Genomic DNA, 16,563 nt, shown 5'->3' with positions numbered 1-16,563 from the left:
ACAATACCACATTCATACTACACAAATAAATACATTATATACGTACACGCATAATTATTCCACTCACAATATTAACCCTTCGCCATTGGGGTTATATAATCCACATCACACGCCCATGTGATAGAGTACACGCAAGGTGTGCACCTCGTCAAAGGTGGTCAACCAAAACGCACAACCGTGCCAATTGGACCTACACACAAGTCCATCAATCCACCTATATGTGAAGTGAGCTCTATAACCGAGAACCACTTCACCCGACCCGCACCCATCCTACACATACATATGCATATAGGATATTAACACTCACTTTAAGCCTTGATGAATGCAACCAAGTAATCCGCAACTCGTCAATGGAAAGTACCTATTCCATTATCACAAATACAACAATACACAATTAGAGTTGACTTACAAACCAACCCAATTCGACACTTAGTGCCATTTTGACCCAAATGCACTTTCAAGCACAAAACGCGCACAAACTAACCAATAATCACTAACACTAGTGACAATGGTCCTAATAAACCAAATGAACCCAAACACAAGTGTTAAACACTTAACTTCTCAAAATCGCCCATTTTGACCCTTAAAGCCAATATCTCAACATTTACAAGTTTTGACACCAAAACACATTTAACTCGGTTCTATACTTCAACTTAATCCATTTTAAGTTTATAAACCTTATTAAATCGACAATCGGGTCAAAATCATCATCAAACCCTAATTTTGGCTCTAGTCAAAATCAGTCAACCCCATGAACCCTAATTGCTTCCAACACCTCAATAATCACTAAATGCTAGTGATTTCACCCAAATTGCAAGTCTCACAAGCATGAATTTGTACACCAAACCCGAAACCCGCCAATAACAACAATAACCCGAATATTGGTGTTAATCTCCAATTAACAACTAAATGGGTTCTATCTATGAATCATACAATCAAAAACCCCAAAATTGAATGAAGAACACAAAAACGAATTTCGGATTTAGAGCTTACCACTAGTATCACCGTGTAGCTAAGAACGAGGAGAACAAACTTGTCAACTACGCCAAAGATCAAAACCCGCTTCTTCCTTTCCAAAATCCCACTTGAATCACTTGGGGTATTTGAGTTTCTTGGGAGAAAATGAAAGAAAAAGGAAAAGAAAAATAAGAAAATGAATGAGTGGTTGAGGTTAAAGCCTCAAATCTGGCTCAAACGTGAAAAGACCGAAATGCCCTTGCTCCTCATTTAAAATTACACAAAACGGGCACCAGTTTACCCGTATTGCCGCGCCGCGGCCTAATTCGTCGCGCCGCGACGATTGCCTCGAACTGGTGACCTTGATAACAAGCTTTCTGATCTGGATTTACACGAAACGCCGCGCCGCGGCCTCACTTGTCGCGCCGCGACACCCTGCACGATCTGATTCATTTTTCTCGCGTACAACTTCAACATACGAATAAGCCTCGAACCTTTCATACGCCTATCTTACATACCCAATTCACCTATAAATCATATACGGGGAAAAACGGGGTGTTACATTTTGAAGCCAACTTCGTGTAACGGGTCGACTAGTGCAATTCTTGATAATTTGGCTAATGTTGCGACGGGTAATAGCCCAGGTAGAAAGTTTTGTATTTGTGCGGACGCAGCATGTAAAAGTTTTTGTCGGGGTTGGCATGTCCATTCGAGCAAGTTTCGTAGAGACGGGGTGAAGAAATTTGGGCCTAAAGGCGCGGTCAAGACGAAAGATAGGGGTAAGAAGAAGATTGCGACGGGAAGTTCGTTTTGTTTACGGGATGGTAGTGATGATGATGAAGTGGGAGTTGAGATTCAAAAAACCTTCATAGATACTCAAGAAGACTGGGTTTGTAAATGGTCTTATGTGAGCTCAGGAAAGGGACATGTGTTAGAAAAAGGGACTTTTTTGACGAGTTTAAGAGGCAGTTTGAATCCCGTTTCAGCAGGTGCTTCCACCGGTGATGAGGTCGGAATCGGGTCGACCTTTTCGTTTTAAGATATTGCGGGTAATGGCGTCGACAACAACAAATTCGGCGATAGTTAGTTGAAGTTGGTGTTGTTAGTTTTTCGTGCTTTTTCAATTCTTGTGATTGTAGGTCGTGTATTTTGTTAGTTAAGGGCGAGGCTCGGTTTAGTTAGCTTTAAGTCGGGTTTCGTGGTTGGGGTTAGTTTAATGCTTTCGAGCCTCGTCCATGTTTTCTATTTCTATTTGTATTTTGTTTTCTTTTTCTCTTCCCGAGATAAAAAATTGTCAATTGTTATATAGTTTTCTTTTTTTTCCAAAAAAAAAAAAATAAAAAAAAAAAAAAAAAAATATGTGCAGTTTTCTTTTATTCTATATTCCATCTGCTCCGCATGATTGAAACAGAAAAGTAAAATAAGGAAAACTAAAAGCCCTCTTCAGTGAAAACCCTAATGACAAATTTCTAACTTTAATTTTGATTTCCAACCCAATTATCTTTTAAAATTGTTGAATTAGTACTCATTAAGAATCAAATGTCTCGGTTCAATGTTGTAAATCTCGATAGTGATGATGAAGGCGGTGATCAACCGGAAGTTCAGAATACCGTTGCCGCCGATGATCGGAAATTAGAGAACCGGAGTTTTTGGAAAGCCGGTTCTTTTGATATCGGTCCAACTAAATGGACTCCCAATCAAGGTTTATTTTCACGTGATTTAATTGTAGTTATCATTATCATCATCATCAGCATCCGCATCAGCATCATTTCATCCTAATTTTAATCTAGTTTTTATAGAACTACCATTTACCTACTTATAATCAAATGTGTAATTAGCAACATTTATTTGGAATCTATGGTTATTATCATTATTATTATTATTATTATGATTATGATTATGATCAGTTTCGGAACTTGAATCCGATCACAGATGGGGCGGGTAAGAAAACTTATTAAATTTTTCATTGACAGTAGCGGCGGACACTAATAAAAACTTTATATTTTAGTAAATTTTTTTTAGTGTTATTTTTTAGTGTTATTTTTTATTTTTATTTTTTTAAATCCAATTGGTTTCCCGTCCCTACTATCCTCCGCCCGTGATTATGATATGATGATGATGATGATGAATTTTGGTACAAGTATAAAATTGTTGTAACAATTTACTGAATGAAATTTGGTTTGGTTGTTGTAGGTGAATTGGAACATGCTCGTGTGCATCCCAAGTTTCTTCACTCCAATGCAACTTCTCACAAATGGGCCTTCGGAGGTATTGAGCATTAAACTTTGTTATAAAGATGAATATGTAATAGTATTTATTTAGTGTCCTGTAAATTTCATTTATGAAAGTTGTATATGTTATTTACACCCTTATGTTTGTGACATTGTAACATGAAGTGTTTAAGTATTAAAAACACAGATATAATACTCGAAAATTGTGTAATTTCATATTATACAAAATATGTGATAGTTAAGGATCAATGGATCATGCTGAAATTTTGTAGACCAAAGTCACACACACACACACACCAAGTCAATTTCTTTTACTTTGGCTGGTGAAGATGGATGACTTGATTTATCCTTCTCATCCCATACTGAATTTATTATATGAACATTTTATGTTATTGATGGTATAATTAAGGTAAAACTTTTAACTCTGTAATTGCATCCTGTTACAGCAATTGCCGAGCTTTTGGATAATGCTGTTGATGAGGTAACCAATAATTTTAGACATCACAAGAACTAGAAATTTGTATATGCAGGGTTTATTATGAATGTATTATGATTATGATTTATGGCTTATGGCTTACAAGTTGCTTTTTGTTATTGTTGTCAACCTTGTGAAACAGATCAATAATGGTGCAACTTTTGTGAAGGTTGACAGAATCTTTAGCAAAAGAGACAATTCTCCCGCTTTAATTTTTCTTGGTACCATCATTTTGTACTTATAAATTTTGATTGCTGAATGATGATTATACATTTCGAAAGGTGTGTATCCGTAATATGAAATTGTTGCAGATGATGGAGGTGGAATGGATCCAGATGGCATTAGAAAGTGCATGAGCTTAGGATACTCAACGAAGAAGACAAACAACACAATTGGGCAATGTAACTAACAATAAGTATTTTATTTTTTTGAAATTATTATTACATATTCGATGAAGTAGATTAACCTTATGAAAATGGATATTTTCGTTTACGTGTAGTTGAGTTTATATTTGATGTTCATGTGTACTGAGAATATGAATTAATTGACTTTTTTAGATGGTAACGGGTTCAAGACAAGCACTATGCGGTTAGGAGCCGATGTGATTGTTTTCAGTCGTGCATATCATAAAGGGTACTGAATTGTTTTTTAATTCTTTAGTTGAGTTTTTTTATGGATTGATTTATATGCCCTTAATGTTATTTATTATTGTATTTTTTAGCAAAGCAACCCAAAGTGTTGGTCTCCTATCCTATACATTTCTACGAAGAACAGGACAGGATGATGTCATCGTTCCAATGGTAGATATGTAAACTATACTTTTCATCTTCTTTTTTTTTTTTTCACTTTTATTTTTTTTTAATTTTTATTTTCATGTAATATCTTGTTGCAGATTGATTTTGATATCTCAAAGAACTGGGCCGAACCTATATTATATGGCACTCAGGAAGATTGGTCTATTAACTTGAATACAATTCTTGAATGGTCGCCATTTTCCTCAAAAGAGGACCTAATTCAACAGGTGTGTTAAACTTATATACTGCTTTTATTATTTTTTAACGACATGTAATATAATATCTTACGTTGCAACAATTATTCTCAGTTTATATAATAAGTTGTGACGATTATTCTTTTCAGTTCGAAGATATTGGATCACACGGGACAAAGATAATCATATACAACTTATGGCTCAATGATGAAGGCGTCTATGAATTGAACTTTGATGAAGATGAGGAGGTTCCTTTTTTTCAGACTGTTTGAGTCACCATTTTTATTTATTTATTTTATTATAATAATCACATTATCATATTACATATTATTACTTACTATTCTATTTATCTGCTGACATAGGATATAAAGTTGAGAGATGAAACTGCCCGTACGGCTAAATTGAACAAGAAAACGGTTGACAAGCAATCACATATTTCGTACCGCCTTCTTCATTCATTAAGGGTGATTATTCAATCTTTAACTCTTAGATAATGTGTTTGTTATCCGTATTGTTAATTTTGGTATTATCATAATATATTTACAATTCTCTTTCAGGCATATGCATCTATGTTGTACCTCAGAAAGTTTACAAACTTCAAAATATTTCTTAGGGGGAAACCGATAGAGCAGTTTAGTATGATCGATGATTTGAAGTACCGTCAAGTCGTCACTTACAGGCCACAGGTTTCTTCATTGAACGAGGTAATACTGCATCAAAGTATTGACCTATTTTGACCGAGTTTGACTGAGATTTGACCGAGTACTCGCCGAGTAATTTCGAGTTCTGCAACCCTGACTGCATCTATATTATATCTTTCATACATCATGTTACAGAATTGGGTTGAAACTGTAGATTTATATCATAAAGGAAATTAGAAATGAAATAATTTCCGATATGTTGTTTTTATATAGAAAAAAGCTATGTTATAATTTATTAAAAATATATCATATGCACCTGAAAATATGGTTATGTAGTTTTTGCTTCTGTTTTTTCTAACCTGGTCAATCTGACTACGCAGGCTGTTGCTGAAACAACCCTCGGATTCATTAAAGAAGCACCGTCTCTTAGTGTTAACGGATTCAACGTATACCATAAGAACCGTCTTATTCGGGTACACATTTCTACAACTGTGATACTGATTATTCTTTTTTATCATTGGTGGTGTTTTTAATATTTTTTTATATCTTATTTTTTTCAGCCTTTCTGGAAAGTAACTAGTGAGGGACATTCTAAGGGATATGGAATTGTTGGTAAGCACACGCTCTTCACGATATATAATCAAAGCAAGTTCTATTAGCTACATGCACTGATTTTTTTTATTAATTTTTTTTTTGTTTTTGTGTGTGTGTGTGTGTGTGTGCAGGTGTTCTTGAAGCAAATTTCATCGAACCTGCACACGACAAGCAGGATTTTGAAAGATCATCTTTGTTTTCAAGGCTGGAAATGAAGTTAAAACAGATGCAAATGGAATATTGGTTTGTTGTTTGTAAAACACAATATCAGGAAGTTCATGTTTTATACTGGTTTATCTTTTGGGTTAACAACACTTTATGACAGGAAACAACATTGTCACTTAATTGGGCACCAGATGGATCCTGGTTTCATGCGTAAAATGCAAAAGACTTCTGATATACCACTTCAAACGCAAGGTGAAAGGCTTGATCAAACCGTTACTGGTTGTAACAATGACGTACCCATACGTCGTGCTTCTTCGGGATTTGAAACCGTGAGTCTTTTGCCTGTTTTTTTGTACTTAATATTGAAATCGAGGTGGGCGGGTTTGGTAATGGGCAAAACTAGCAATTTTAGTTGGGGGTTTGGTAAATCTAAGACTCCCTTTTGTCTGATTCTTTTGTAAGACAATTATCATGTCAAATAGGATTGCACCATGATGTCAGTAATATTATATATTTTATATTTACATTAGACGTTTTATGCAATTAAATTACAACTTGGATGACCCTTTGCCACATTTGACCCCCCATTTTCAAACGATATCTTCTATTTACGTGTTTGTCATATTAGAGGAAAAATCTTAGGCGAATCAAGTAATCAAAATAGTAAATGGGTTTGAAAAATAAAGCTTATTCATAAAAACATGTTTGGTTCATCATCTATTTTATGTCATTTATGGTTACATAAACTCGTTCCTATGTGCTACTCCATTATAACAATGGCGTACCGATTTATGTAGTGTTTGCCTGTATTTCTATTTTTCTATAATAATTAACTTTTTGGTGAAGCTTGATAGTGCTTCTTTATCACAGGGTCTTGATCAACAAGAGACATGTGGAGATGGTTCAAAGTCTATTGATCAACTATGCGATGAAAACATCCAATTATATATGAGGTAACAATTACTATATTACATTACAACCTGTTTTAATAATAAATAATACGGTCAGAGTTTGATAATTAGAACTCTGGTATAAATGTTGGCCAAAGTCGGTACAGTTTTAAGCAACTACACATGTTTTGTCAGCTACACTGATTTCACAGAACTTATTACTACAAAAAATGTAAAGCTGACTGAAATACAATTTTTTTGTACTCTTTTTTATATTTTGATTTTGTTAATACAAATTTACCCTTACTATTATGTTGCAGGTGTGAGGAGCATAGGCAAAGGGAGAATGCATTGAAAACTATGGTAGGTTTAAGTTTTATCCATTTGTTGCATTACCTTTTTTTTTTTTTTTTGTTTTTTTTGGTTTTTTGTTTTTTTGAGAAGTGACAAGATTCCGATTGGGTATTGTGTCAAATGGGTCACTGCTCAAAACACCGGTAGATATGGGTAAGATGAGTTTCTATGGGGTATGGTATCATTTTCTTTATGTGCATGTCACACACAACGCTCAGAGCGTTAGTGGCACAACATTTTTAGGGTGTGGCGTTTTTAACCACGGATTCCACAACAAAAATAGAGGTTTTGATTGGTTCTACCTTTCTAATATAAATTAATTACTTGATATTCTTTTCACCCGACTATCAGTCATATTTTACACATCACCAGCAACATTCTACAACCATCTTTCACAACTTTACTATATCAATTATCTTTTTCACAACATTAATTGATGTGTTTTCTGATTTGATTCTTGGCGGAAACAGGTGGCAGATTTAGAGAATAAGATTGCAGAAACTAAAAGGAAATGCGTTGAAGCTTCTTCACGGATTGAGCTTCTAAGAAGGCAAAAGCTTATAAGATGACGAGCATTAGTGTAGCGACCCGACAAAATCGTCATTGACGGCGCCGTCTACTTTGGTTCCGTTACGTGGTCATAAGTCTTTAAAACAACGTTTGACCAAAATATGTCGCATTCATTTCAATTATAAAGATGTTTCAAAGTTTACAAAGTAGTTTAACGTCTAAGCATGTTACAACGTTTTAAGTACAATTGAAACATATGCGACACAAATTAAGTTAAGTCAAAAGACGCCCATGTATACTCGACATCCAAGCAAGTATCAAAAATAATGTGCGGAAGCATGTATCACCTAGCGTTCAAGGACCTGAGAAAACATATAGAAAACTGTCAATGAAAAACGTTGGTGAAATCATAGGTGTAATAGTAACGTTGTTTTTGAACCACAAGATTTAATATAGTTAATTATCCAAATCGTTTGTATTCCAAAAGTATGTTCGCGAGCACCCAATTATCAAGACTTAACTGTTTTGTACCCTGTTATGTAGTGTTAGAACATACACTATACTCTAGAAAATATATTTCATCCGCTAACGGTAGCGAACCGTCCGAATGAGGGCTCGTCAAGCCCAATGTGATCACATAACATAAATTCACGTTTACACCCTGCAAGTGTAACTAATGATAATTGAATTGAGGTTTTTTGTTCAAACTCGCTGTGGAATATTTGTTTTCGTACTTGTGTTCAAAGCATAAAAGTATGATATGTATATGTTTCTCATCCCATGATTTAAAAGCTTAAAAGTTGTTGAAAGATGGGACTATGATCTCACTTTGGTTGCACGAATAGTAAAATGTACTTCACAAAGTAACGTGTGCAAGAACGAATGCTAGTCTTGACCTAAGCAAATAGGTTTGTATCAATATCGGTAAACACGGTCGGTAAAAATGTTCAATTAGTCCTATGGCTCGTTACGACTCGATTAATATAGCATGTGAGTCAAATTGTCAAGTTTCATGCAATATACAAGTATAAAAGTACGTTAGAACGATCGCATAAGCATTTGGCTAAGTTTGAATAAAAGTCAACTTTGGTCGAGCCAAAGTCAACGGGGTCGATTCGGGTATCCGACAATTTCCTATGATGAGAAATCATATATAAGCATGATGGCCAAAACTCATGCTAATCGAAGTTGCGAGTAAGCGAAGAAATGAAATAAAATAATAAAAATTTGGGACAGGGGATGTGCGCGGCGCGCGCAGGAGTGCGCGGCGCGCATTAAAGCGTGAAACCAGGTCAGAAATAATTCCAGGGGTCAAGCATCTGCATCTTCCAAATTGCGCGGCGCGCATTACTACCTAAAAGGTGCTGTTTGCTGAAATTTTGTTAAGTCTCGAACCAAACATCAAACAAACATAACTCATGAACCGAAAACATTTAAAATGCATGCCATACACCGTTGGAAAGGTAATTTAACGAGGAACACAACTAAACACATTTCATCAACCAAAATCATCATTTACAATAATCAATTCCAAGTTGAAAGCTCATTAAATGCCCACCATAAATGTTTTCAAGTTCATAAATGCACTTTGATGATTCGGGAATTAAATGCACACATATAATACGCCGTTTTGTAGATAATCATGCATACAATGCTAATAAACACTTACAATTAACCTTACAAAGCATTCAATGCATTTAAATTCCATTTTACTTCTATCAAACCCTAACCCAAAATCACAAAATCAATAATCATTTTAATGAAGTGTTCTTAATCAACCTACACATTAAATTGAAGCTAGTGATGCTAGTAACACATTTAATACATGCATTTAATATCTAACAACATTTAAGCAACCAAATCTCAAGATCAAACACACGCATTTCAAGTTTAAGCTAGTTACATCAAAATAACAAGAGCAAGCATACAAATCATATATTCATGTTAGACTTGAGCCATAGACACTAATTAACACTTTTGTAAGTTAAAAACATCAAGAACAAAGAATCTAGTGATTTTAGAAAGTTACCCAAAGTTGATGAAATCGGTATAGAATTGAAGAGGAAGATGCAAGGATTCCAAATATGTAATTTGTTTTGATGTTTGATTGCTAGATTGAAAATGGATGATGAATCTTTGATTTGGAGTTTTGAGAGAAAAGATGAAAGTATTAAGAAAAAGGAAAAAGGAAATGGATAATGAATGGAGGAGATGGATGTTGACTCTTTGACCTAGTCATGAGTTTGGTCAAATGACAACATTGGTCCCTCAAGTTTGAAGCGGGTGCGTATATTAACCAAACGGATTACCTAAACGAACAATTTTAAAACGCGTCTTAACGGAAGATGTTATAATTCTATAACGGACTTTAAATAAATAAACGGAAAGTAAACAGAAAAAGGCGGGATGTTACATTACCTACTCCTTAAAAAAAATTTCGTCCCGAAATTTAAGTAGGCGTAGTGGTCGTTGTTTCTTCCTCGGGATCTTGCGTTTTCAAATCTACGAATAAATGAGGGTATTTCCTTTGCATTTGATCTTGTATTTCCCAAGTAAACTCGGGTCCCCTTTTGGCGTTCCAACGGACCTTGACAATTGGAATTCGGCTTTGTTTTAGCGTTTTGACGGAGGTGTCCACAATTTTAACTGGTTCCTCCACAAAATGAAGTTTGTCATCAATAGTAAGTTTCTCGAGAGGGATGACGAGTTCGGGTTCTGCAAAACACTTCTTCAAGTTCGATACATGGAAAGTAGGATGAATGGAGCTTAATTGAGGCGGAAGATCTAAACGATATGCAACGGTTCCAACACGCTCCAAGATTTCGAAAGGACCAATATACCGGATTTAGCTTCCCGTATTTCCCGAAACGGATTACACCTTTCCAAGGTGCGAATTTTAACATTACGCGGTCACCGACTTGAAATTCGAGGTCGTTGCGTCTTTTGTTGGTATAGCTCTTTTGACGACTTCGGGCCATCCTAAGCCTATCTCGGATTTGAACGATCTTCTCGGTTGTTTCATGAATGAGTTTGGGTCCGGTGATTTGTGTGTCGCCTACCTCGGCCCAACAAAGAGGAGAACGACATTTTCGGCCATACAAAGCTTCGAAAGGTGATGCTTTAATACTCGCGTGATAACTATTGTTGTAAGAGAATTCGGCGAGAGGCAAGTGCTTGTCCCAAGCTTTTCCGAAATCGATAACACAAGCTCGTAGCATGTCTTCTAAGGTTTGAATTGTGCGTTCGCTTTGGACGTCGGTTTGTGGGTGATATGCGGTGGTCATGTCTAAACGCGTTCCCAACGCTTCTTGTAAAGTACGCCAAAATTTAGAAACAAAACGGCCATCTCGGTCGGAAATAATCGATAAAGGCACACCGTGATGGGCTACGATCTCTTTAATGTAAAGTTGTGCAATTTTTTCCATGTTGTCGGTTTCCTTCATGGCTAGGAAGTGCGCGGATTTGATGAGACGGTCAACAATAACCCAAATAGTATCGTAACCGCCCACCGTATTTGGTAGTTGATGTGTGCGGGGTGTACTAGGAAATAGTATTATTTTTACAACGAAATAACTATTAAATACGATACAATTTTATACAAGATATTTAGTTATTTATAGAATGGATATACATAAACCTTGCTACAACACTTATAGGCAGTGTACCTAATCGTACAGTAGTGTAGTTTTTAGTAAGTCCGGTTCGTTCCACAGGGAATCTTTTAAACAAGCTTAACGCTATATTAGTTTAACTTATAAAAATACAAATATATATATAAGTAATATTATTATTATAAAAAGGGGCTTTTTACCGTTTAATGACCGGTTTATCGATTTTTAAAACATTAGTCGCAGTTAAAACCTAATGTAAAATATTAAATAAATAAAAGACTTAATTTAAAGCCTAAAGTAAATAATGATAATGAAATTGCGATAAATAAAAGTGCGATAATTAAAAAGTACGATAATTAAAAGTGCAATTAAATACAATGACAATAAATAAAAGAGCGATAATTAGAAGTGCAATTAAATATGAAAATAAAGGAATTATGCTTATTTAAACTTCCGTAATCATGATGTTTGACGTGTTGATTTTAGTTTATTCCCATGGGTTAATTGTCCTTTGTCCTGGATTATTCAATATGTTTGTCTGGTTTTTGTCCATAACAGTCCATCAGTCATAATCATAAAATGCGGAAGTCTTCGCCAAATTATTCTTATTCCCGAAGTCAAATATTCCAACTAATTGGGGATTCGAATTGTAACAAGGTCTTAATACTTTGTTTAATGAATACACCAGGTTATCGACTGCGTGTAAACCAAGGTTTTACTACTTTGTTAACAATTACACCAATTACCCTTGAATGTAATCCACCCCTGTTTCAACAAGTCTATTAACTATTAATCCAGTTCCGTGTCTGGTAAAATGAACAATTATTGGTATTTATAGATATCCCGCCCACCGTACCCAGTCAAGCGTATGTGGTTATATATAAATACGTCAAATTATAAGTCTATATATTAATTTAACGAGGTATCGTTTAGTTAATATAAAACCCATTAATAGCCCATAGTCTAATAATTTCCACAAGTGTCGTTCTTTTGTCTAAACCCCAATTATGGTACAAAGCCCAATTACCCAATTTTAATATTTTTAGCCCAACATCATGATTACTTCGGCTTAAATAAGCATAATAATAACTTAGCTACGAGACATTAATGAAAATAACATAAACATAACTTACAGTGGTTAAAAATAGCGTAGCGTTACACGGACAGAATTTCGACTTACACCCTTACAACATTCGCTAACATACCCTTATTATTAGAATTAAAATTAAAATTAAAATTAAAATTATAATATATATATATGTTTACGTATGAAGGAAGAAGAAAAAGATGTATTTTTTCATCCAAAACTCGCGAACTTTATAGGACCAGGCCTGGATTTCAGGGCCATGCGATCGCATGGTTTTTGTTCTTCCAGGCCATGCGATCGCATGGTTTTTGTTCTTCCAGGCCATGCGATCGCATGGCCAGCTGGGAGAGCTCAAAAGTCTTTAAAAACGTGGGCTGCTTATTTATTTATTATATAATATAATATATATAATTAAATATAATTATATACATATTATATTATATTCTTATACTCCGTTGACTTGTAATTTTAGCTCCGTTGCGTCGCGCGTTGATAGTTGACTTTGGTCACGGTTCCGGTTTTTCGAACGTCCTTGCGTACAATTTAATATCTTGTACTTTGCGTTTTGCGTCTTGTACTCATGTAATTTTGAGACGTTTCTTATCAATAATTGGAACCACTTTGATTGTACTTTGTACTTTTGAGCTTTTTGGTCGTTTGCGTCTTCAATTCGTCGAATCTGTCTTTTATCTTCACCTTTTATTATTTAAACGAATATCACTTGTAAATAGAACAATTGCAACTAAAAGCTTGTCTTTCTTTAGGGATAATGCTATGAAATATATGTTCGTTTTTAGCATTATCAAATATTCCCACACTTGAGCGTTGCTTGTCCTCAAGCAATATAGTCTTGAAATAAAAATACTAAAATCACTTCTTTATTCTTCACACTTTGTACATCAGTGATTTCTATACGGCGGTATAAACAATGGTAGTAACGTTGTGGTTTACAGTCCCACATGACTATGAAAATTTAGATCCATTAAGGAAATTGGATCTTTATGAAAACATTTGATCTTTTGAAAATTAAATCTAGCTTTTACCCTAGATAAGTTTTCCGGAATACCCTTCACCGGTGTTTGCAAATTGTTTTTGTGGGTTTCATATTTGAAAATTTTAGCTCAAAATTTGCTGTTTTGTGTCACCCACTTGCTAACCTTGTATTAGGAAAGAAACACGTCCAGTATACTTGCTCCGTATATTACCTTTCGATAAACTACCGTCCGGTTGTAAAGGAAAGCGTTGAACAAGCAACTGTTAAGGCAATGTCCCCTGACATGCTTTTAATTATGGTCTATAACGTGTCGGATGCAATTACTATCCTTGGTAGGAGCAATAGTAAAGCTCACCCTTATAATTTTCTGGTCTGGCACAAGGTCCTGTCTTTGACCATGCTATGCAACCACCGTTCTTACGGTTGACACCCGATTTGGTTCAGGTGACCTAATGAATTCCAGGTGAATTCCTAGGATTTTACGTTCAATGGTAATGAACGCATTAAAAATAGGTTTTCAGAAAACAAATCGGTTTGTAATTTTGATCAAAATATTATCTCGTTCAAGCTCGAGTTTAGATATCATTGAATTCCATGAGTTTGTAATTCTCAATCTTTAAGGTCAATCTTAAGGATTGAGTAATATCAGTCTTAAATACTGATTTTTAATCTTTAAGGAGATTATCCTTTCTGAGGGTCTGATTCATTAGTCTTATCAAGCTAATTTGCACGGCGTCCTCCCCATTTTACAAGATAGATCCTCTCATGGTTAGGATAAGTCTGACCACTTGGCGACCCTGTTTGATGCTGAGGTCCGTGGATTTCCTGCTGATTTTAGTGATGATTTTTCTAGATTTTTCGTCAACCTACAGCTGGTCTGGACGACAACTTCATGACCTAAATCAAGAAGCGCGTTTCTTTTTCGGAAGACTTTACTTCCTTTTAATGATGGAATTGATTCATCGTGTAGATCCATCTTTCTTACAGTAAATCGGGTAAAACTGTTTAGTTTAGTCCAAAGCAAAAGTATCTTCAATTATTTGTTACAGAAATATGTGATATATGTTTAAAATATCTTGGTAAATTTCCCACACTTGGCTTTTATTTTCCTTTTTATTGTCCTCTATTCCATTTTAAATGAATTCTAACATTTTGGGTTGTTTCTCAATTTATGTCCTTTCCGAGGTAACAATAATTTCGGTGTTAACACCTAGTTTTATCGTTCTTAAATATGTATAAACATGATTTTGAATTCATTTAATTGAAAATTTTGAAAAATTTTACTAGAATTGGGTAGTCAGTATATAAGACTAGGGCTGTTCTTTATTATCAGAGAGCACTAGATTCTAATACAACTACTGCGTTACTAGTATTTTTAATGGTAACCAAGTGTTTAAATCAAAAATTTTTAAAATTCCGAAAGAATTTAACCCCTTCCCACACTTAAGATCTTGCAATGCCCTCATTTGCAAGAAATCAGTAACAATTTAAATTATTGAGGGTGATTAGCGTAGAAAAATGATTAAATTTTACCAAAGTTTCCAAACATATTGGCGTTTGTTTGTTGAATGATAAATGGTGCACATCATTTGTTCATTCCGTCTTGTTGTTACATCACATTTGTTTTTCGTTTTGTCGTCAAAAGTACTAGCTTTTGCTGAACTTAATGTCAGTCTTTGAAAATGCGCTGTTTTACCCTGTTTTGTACAATTGACAATATACATACATACAAATATAAACATGCCTGGTAATTTGAAATGGGACTTAAAATCCCACTTTCAAATTAAATATGAAATATTAGTACAACATAATAAAAATATTAAACATTACAATAAAAGTATCATAATATAATGTGTTTAAACATAAATAAACAGAAATAATAAAAATTAAAAATCATATAAATTACCAACATGAACTATATCAATCATGGATAGGGGTTCCAGTTCATGTCATCGTTCGGGTTCCATGGTTGGTGATAGGTGTACTGGTATGCCTGGTTAGGGTCGTAGAGAGTATAAGGCGGTCTCATCTCGGGCTGGTGTGGAGGATAGTAAGCTGGTCTGGTCAGGATGTAGGGCTCCTGAGGTGACAGCCGGCTCATAATCTGACGCTGATGATAGTCCCATCTATCATGCTGTCGTTGCCTGGAATGCTCGTAATCATTCCGGGCTTGCCACTGCTCCATCCAACGAAATCTCTCCGCGTTTGTCATGTCTACCTCATCTACACGCTGGTAGACATCAGTCATAGCCTCCCGAATGACATCCCTAATGTCATCTGCTTCTTCCATCTCCTTATCTGAGCCTCTCTCTACCTGAGGATAACTACCTACATAGGGTATTGCCTGGTTGCGTCTACTCTTTAATACCTTAGCACCCGCATAAACCCTCAATCCTAAAAGCTCAACCTGTTCCCTATATTCCATAAGTGGACCCCCTTGGTCCTTATCTACACCTAAATACTCTCCAATGAGAGTAACAAAAATACCTCCTCCAATTATCCCCCCTTCCTGTATTCCTTCAACCATCTTAGATAAATAAAAACCAACACAGTAGGGGATATTAACAAAGCCTCTTGGGTCTCGAATACACTTTAGGTAAAATAAATCATGTAAGGTCAATTTTTCCTTGTTGTGACCTCTCTGTGAAATTGAGTTAGCCAAAAATCTATGAATTATACGAAGCTCGGCTTTGTTAATATGTAAGTAGGTATGTGTTCCTCCCCGCCCAAAAACATTATAATCTGACATACGCCTCCAGACGGCGTTCGCATCAAAATTCCTATCTACCCTTTCACCACGATAAATCAAATTCATACAATCGGGTAGTAGCAATTCAGCGGGCGTATATATCTGTAATGCCCTAGCCATGTCCAGCATGGACATCCTGTACATCCTACCGCCAAGTATAAACCTAAGAAAACTTCTATCATCTAATCTATCTACATCTACATTTAATGCTATAGTACTCATAAGTTCTACACACCATTCCTTATATACTGGTTACAAGTCATTTTTGTAAAGGTAGTCATTTCAGTCGAAAGAACGTCGTCTAGATGACCATTTTG

General features: G+C 35.3%; 1 protein-coding gene across 1 annotated transcript; it reads left to right on the top strand.

Annotated features, from left to right (window-relative positions):
• Positions 1-2,371: 2,371 nt before the first annotated feature.
• LOC139865984 (protein MICRORCHIDIA 2-like) lies at positions 2,372-8,124 on the top strand. Its single transcript, XM_071854106.1, has 18 exons — positions 2,372-2,659; positions 3,151-3,225; positions 3,635-3,669; positions 3,806-3,884; positions 3,975-4,064; positions 4,221-4,296; positions 4,385-4,463; positions 4,556-4,684; positions 4,801-4,899; positions 5,014-5,115; positions 5,209-5,355; positions 5,673-5,765; positions 5,853-5,904; positions 6,018-6,129; positions 6,212-6,380; positions 6,922-7,004; positions 7,262-7,304; positions 7,766-8,124. The coding sequence occupies exons 1-18, from the start codon at positions 2,497-2,499 to the stop codon at positions 7,862-7,864; spliced, it is 1,725 nt and encodes a 574-aa protein (XP_071710207.1). The 5' UTR covers positions 2,372-2,496; the 3' UTR covers positions 7,865-8,124.
• Positions 8,125-16,563: the final 8,439 nt, after the last annotated feature.

This window comes from Rutidosis leptorrhynchoides, chromosome 9, assembly GCF_046630445.1.
Source record: "Rutidosis leptorrhynchoides isolate AG116_Rl617_1_P2 chromosome 9, CSIRO_AGI_Rlap_v1, whole genome shotgun sequence".
NCBI classification, from domain to species: Eukaryota; Viridiplantae; Streptophyta; class Magnoliopsida; order Asterales; family Asteraceae; genus Rutidosis; species Rutidosis leptorrhynchoides.
Note: the sequence above shows the minus strand (reverse complement) of the source record. Positions and strands in the feature narration are given on the sequence as shown.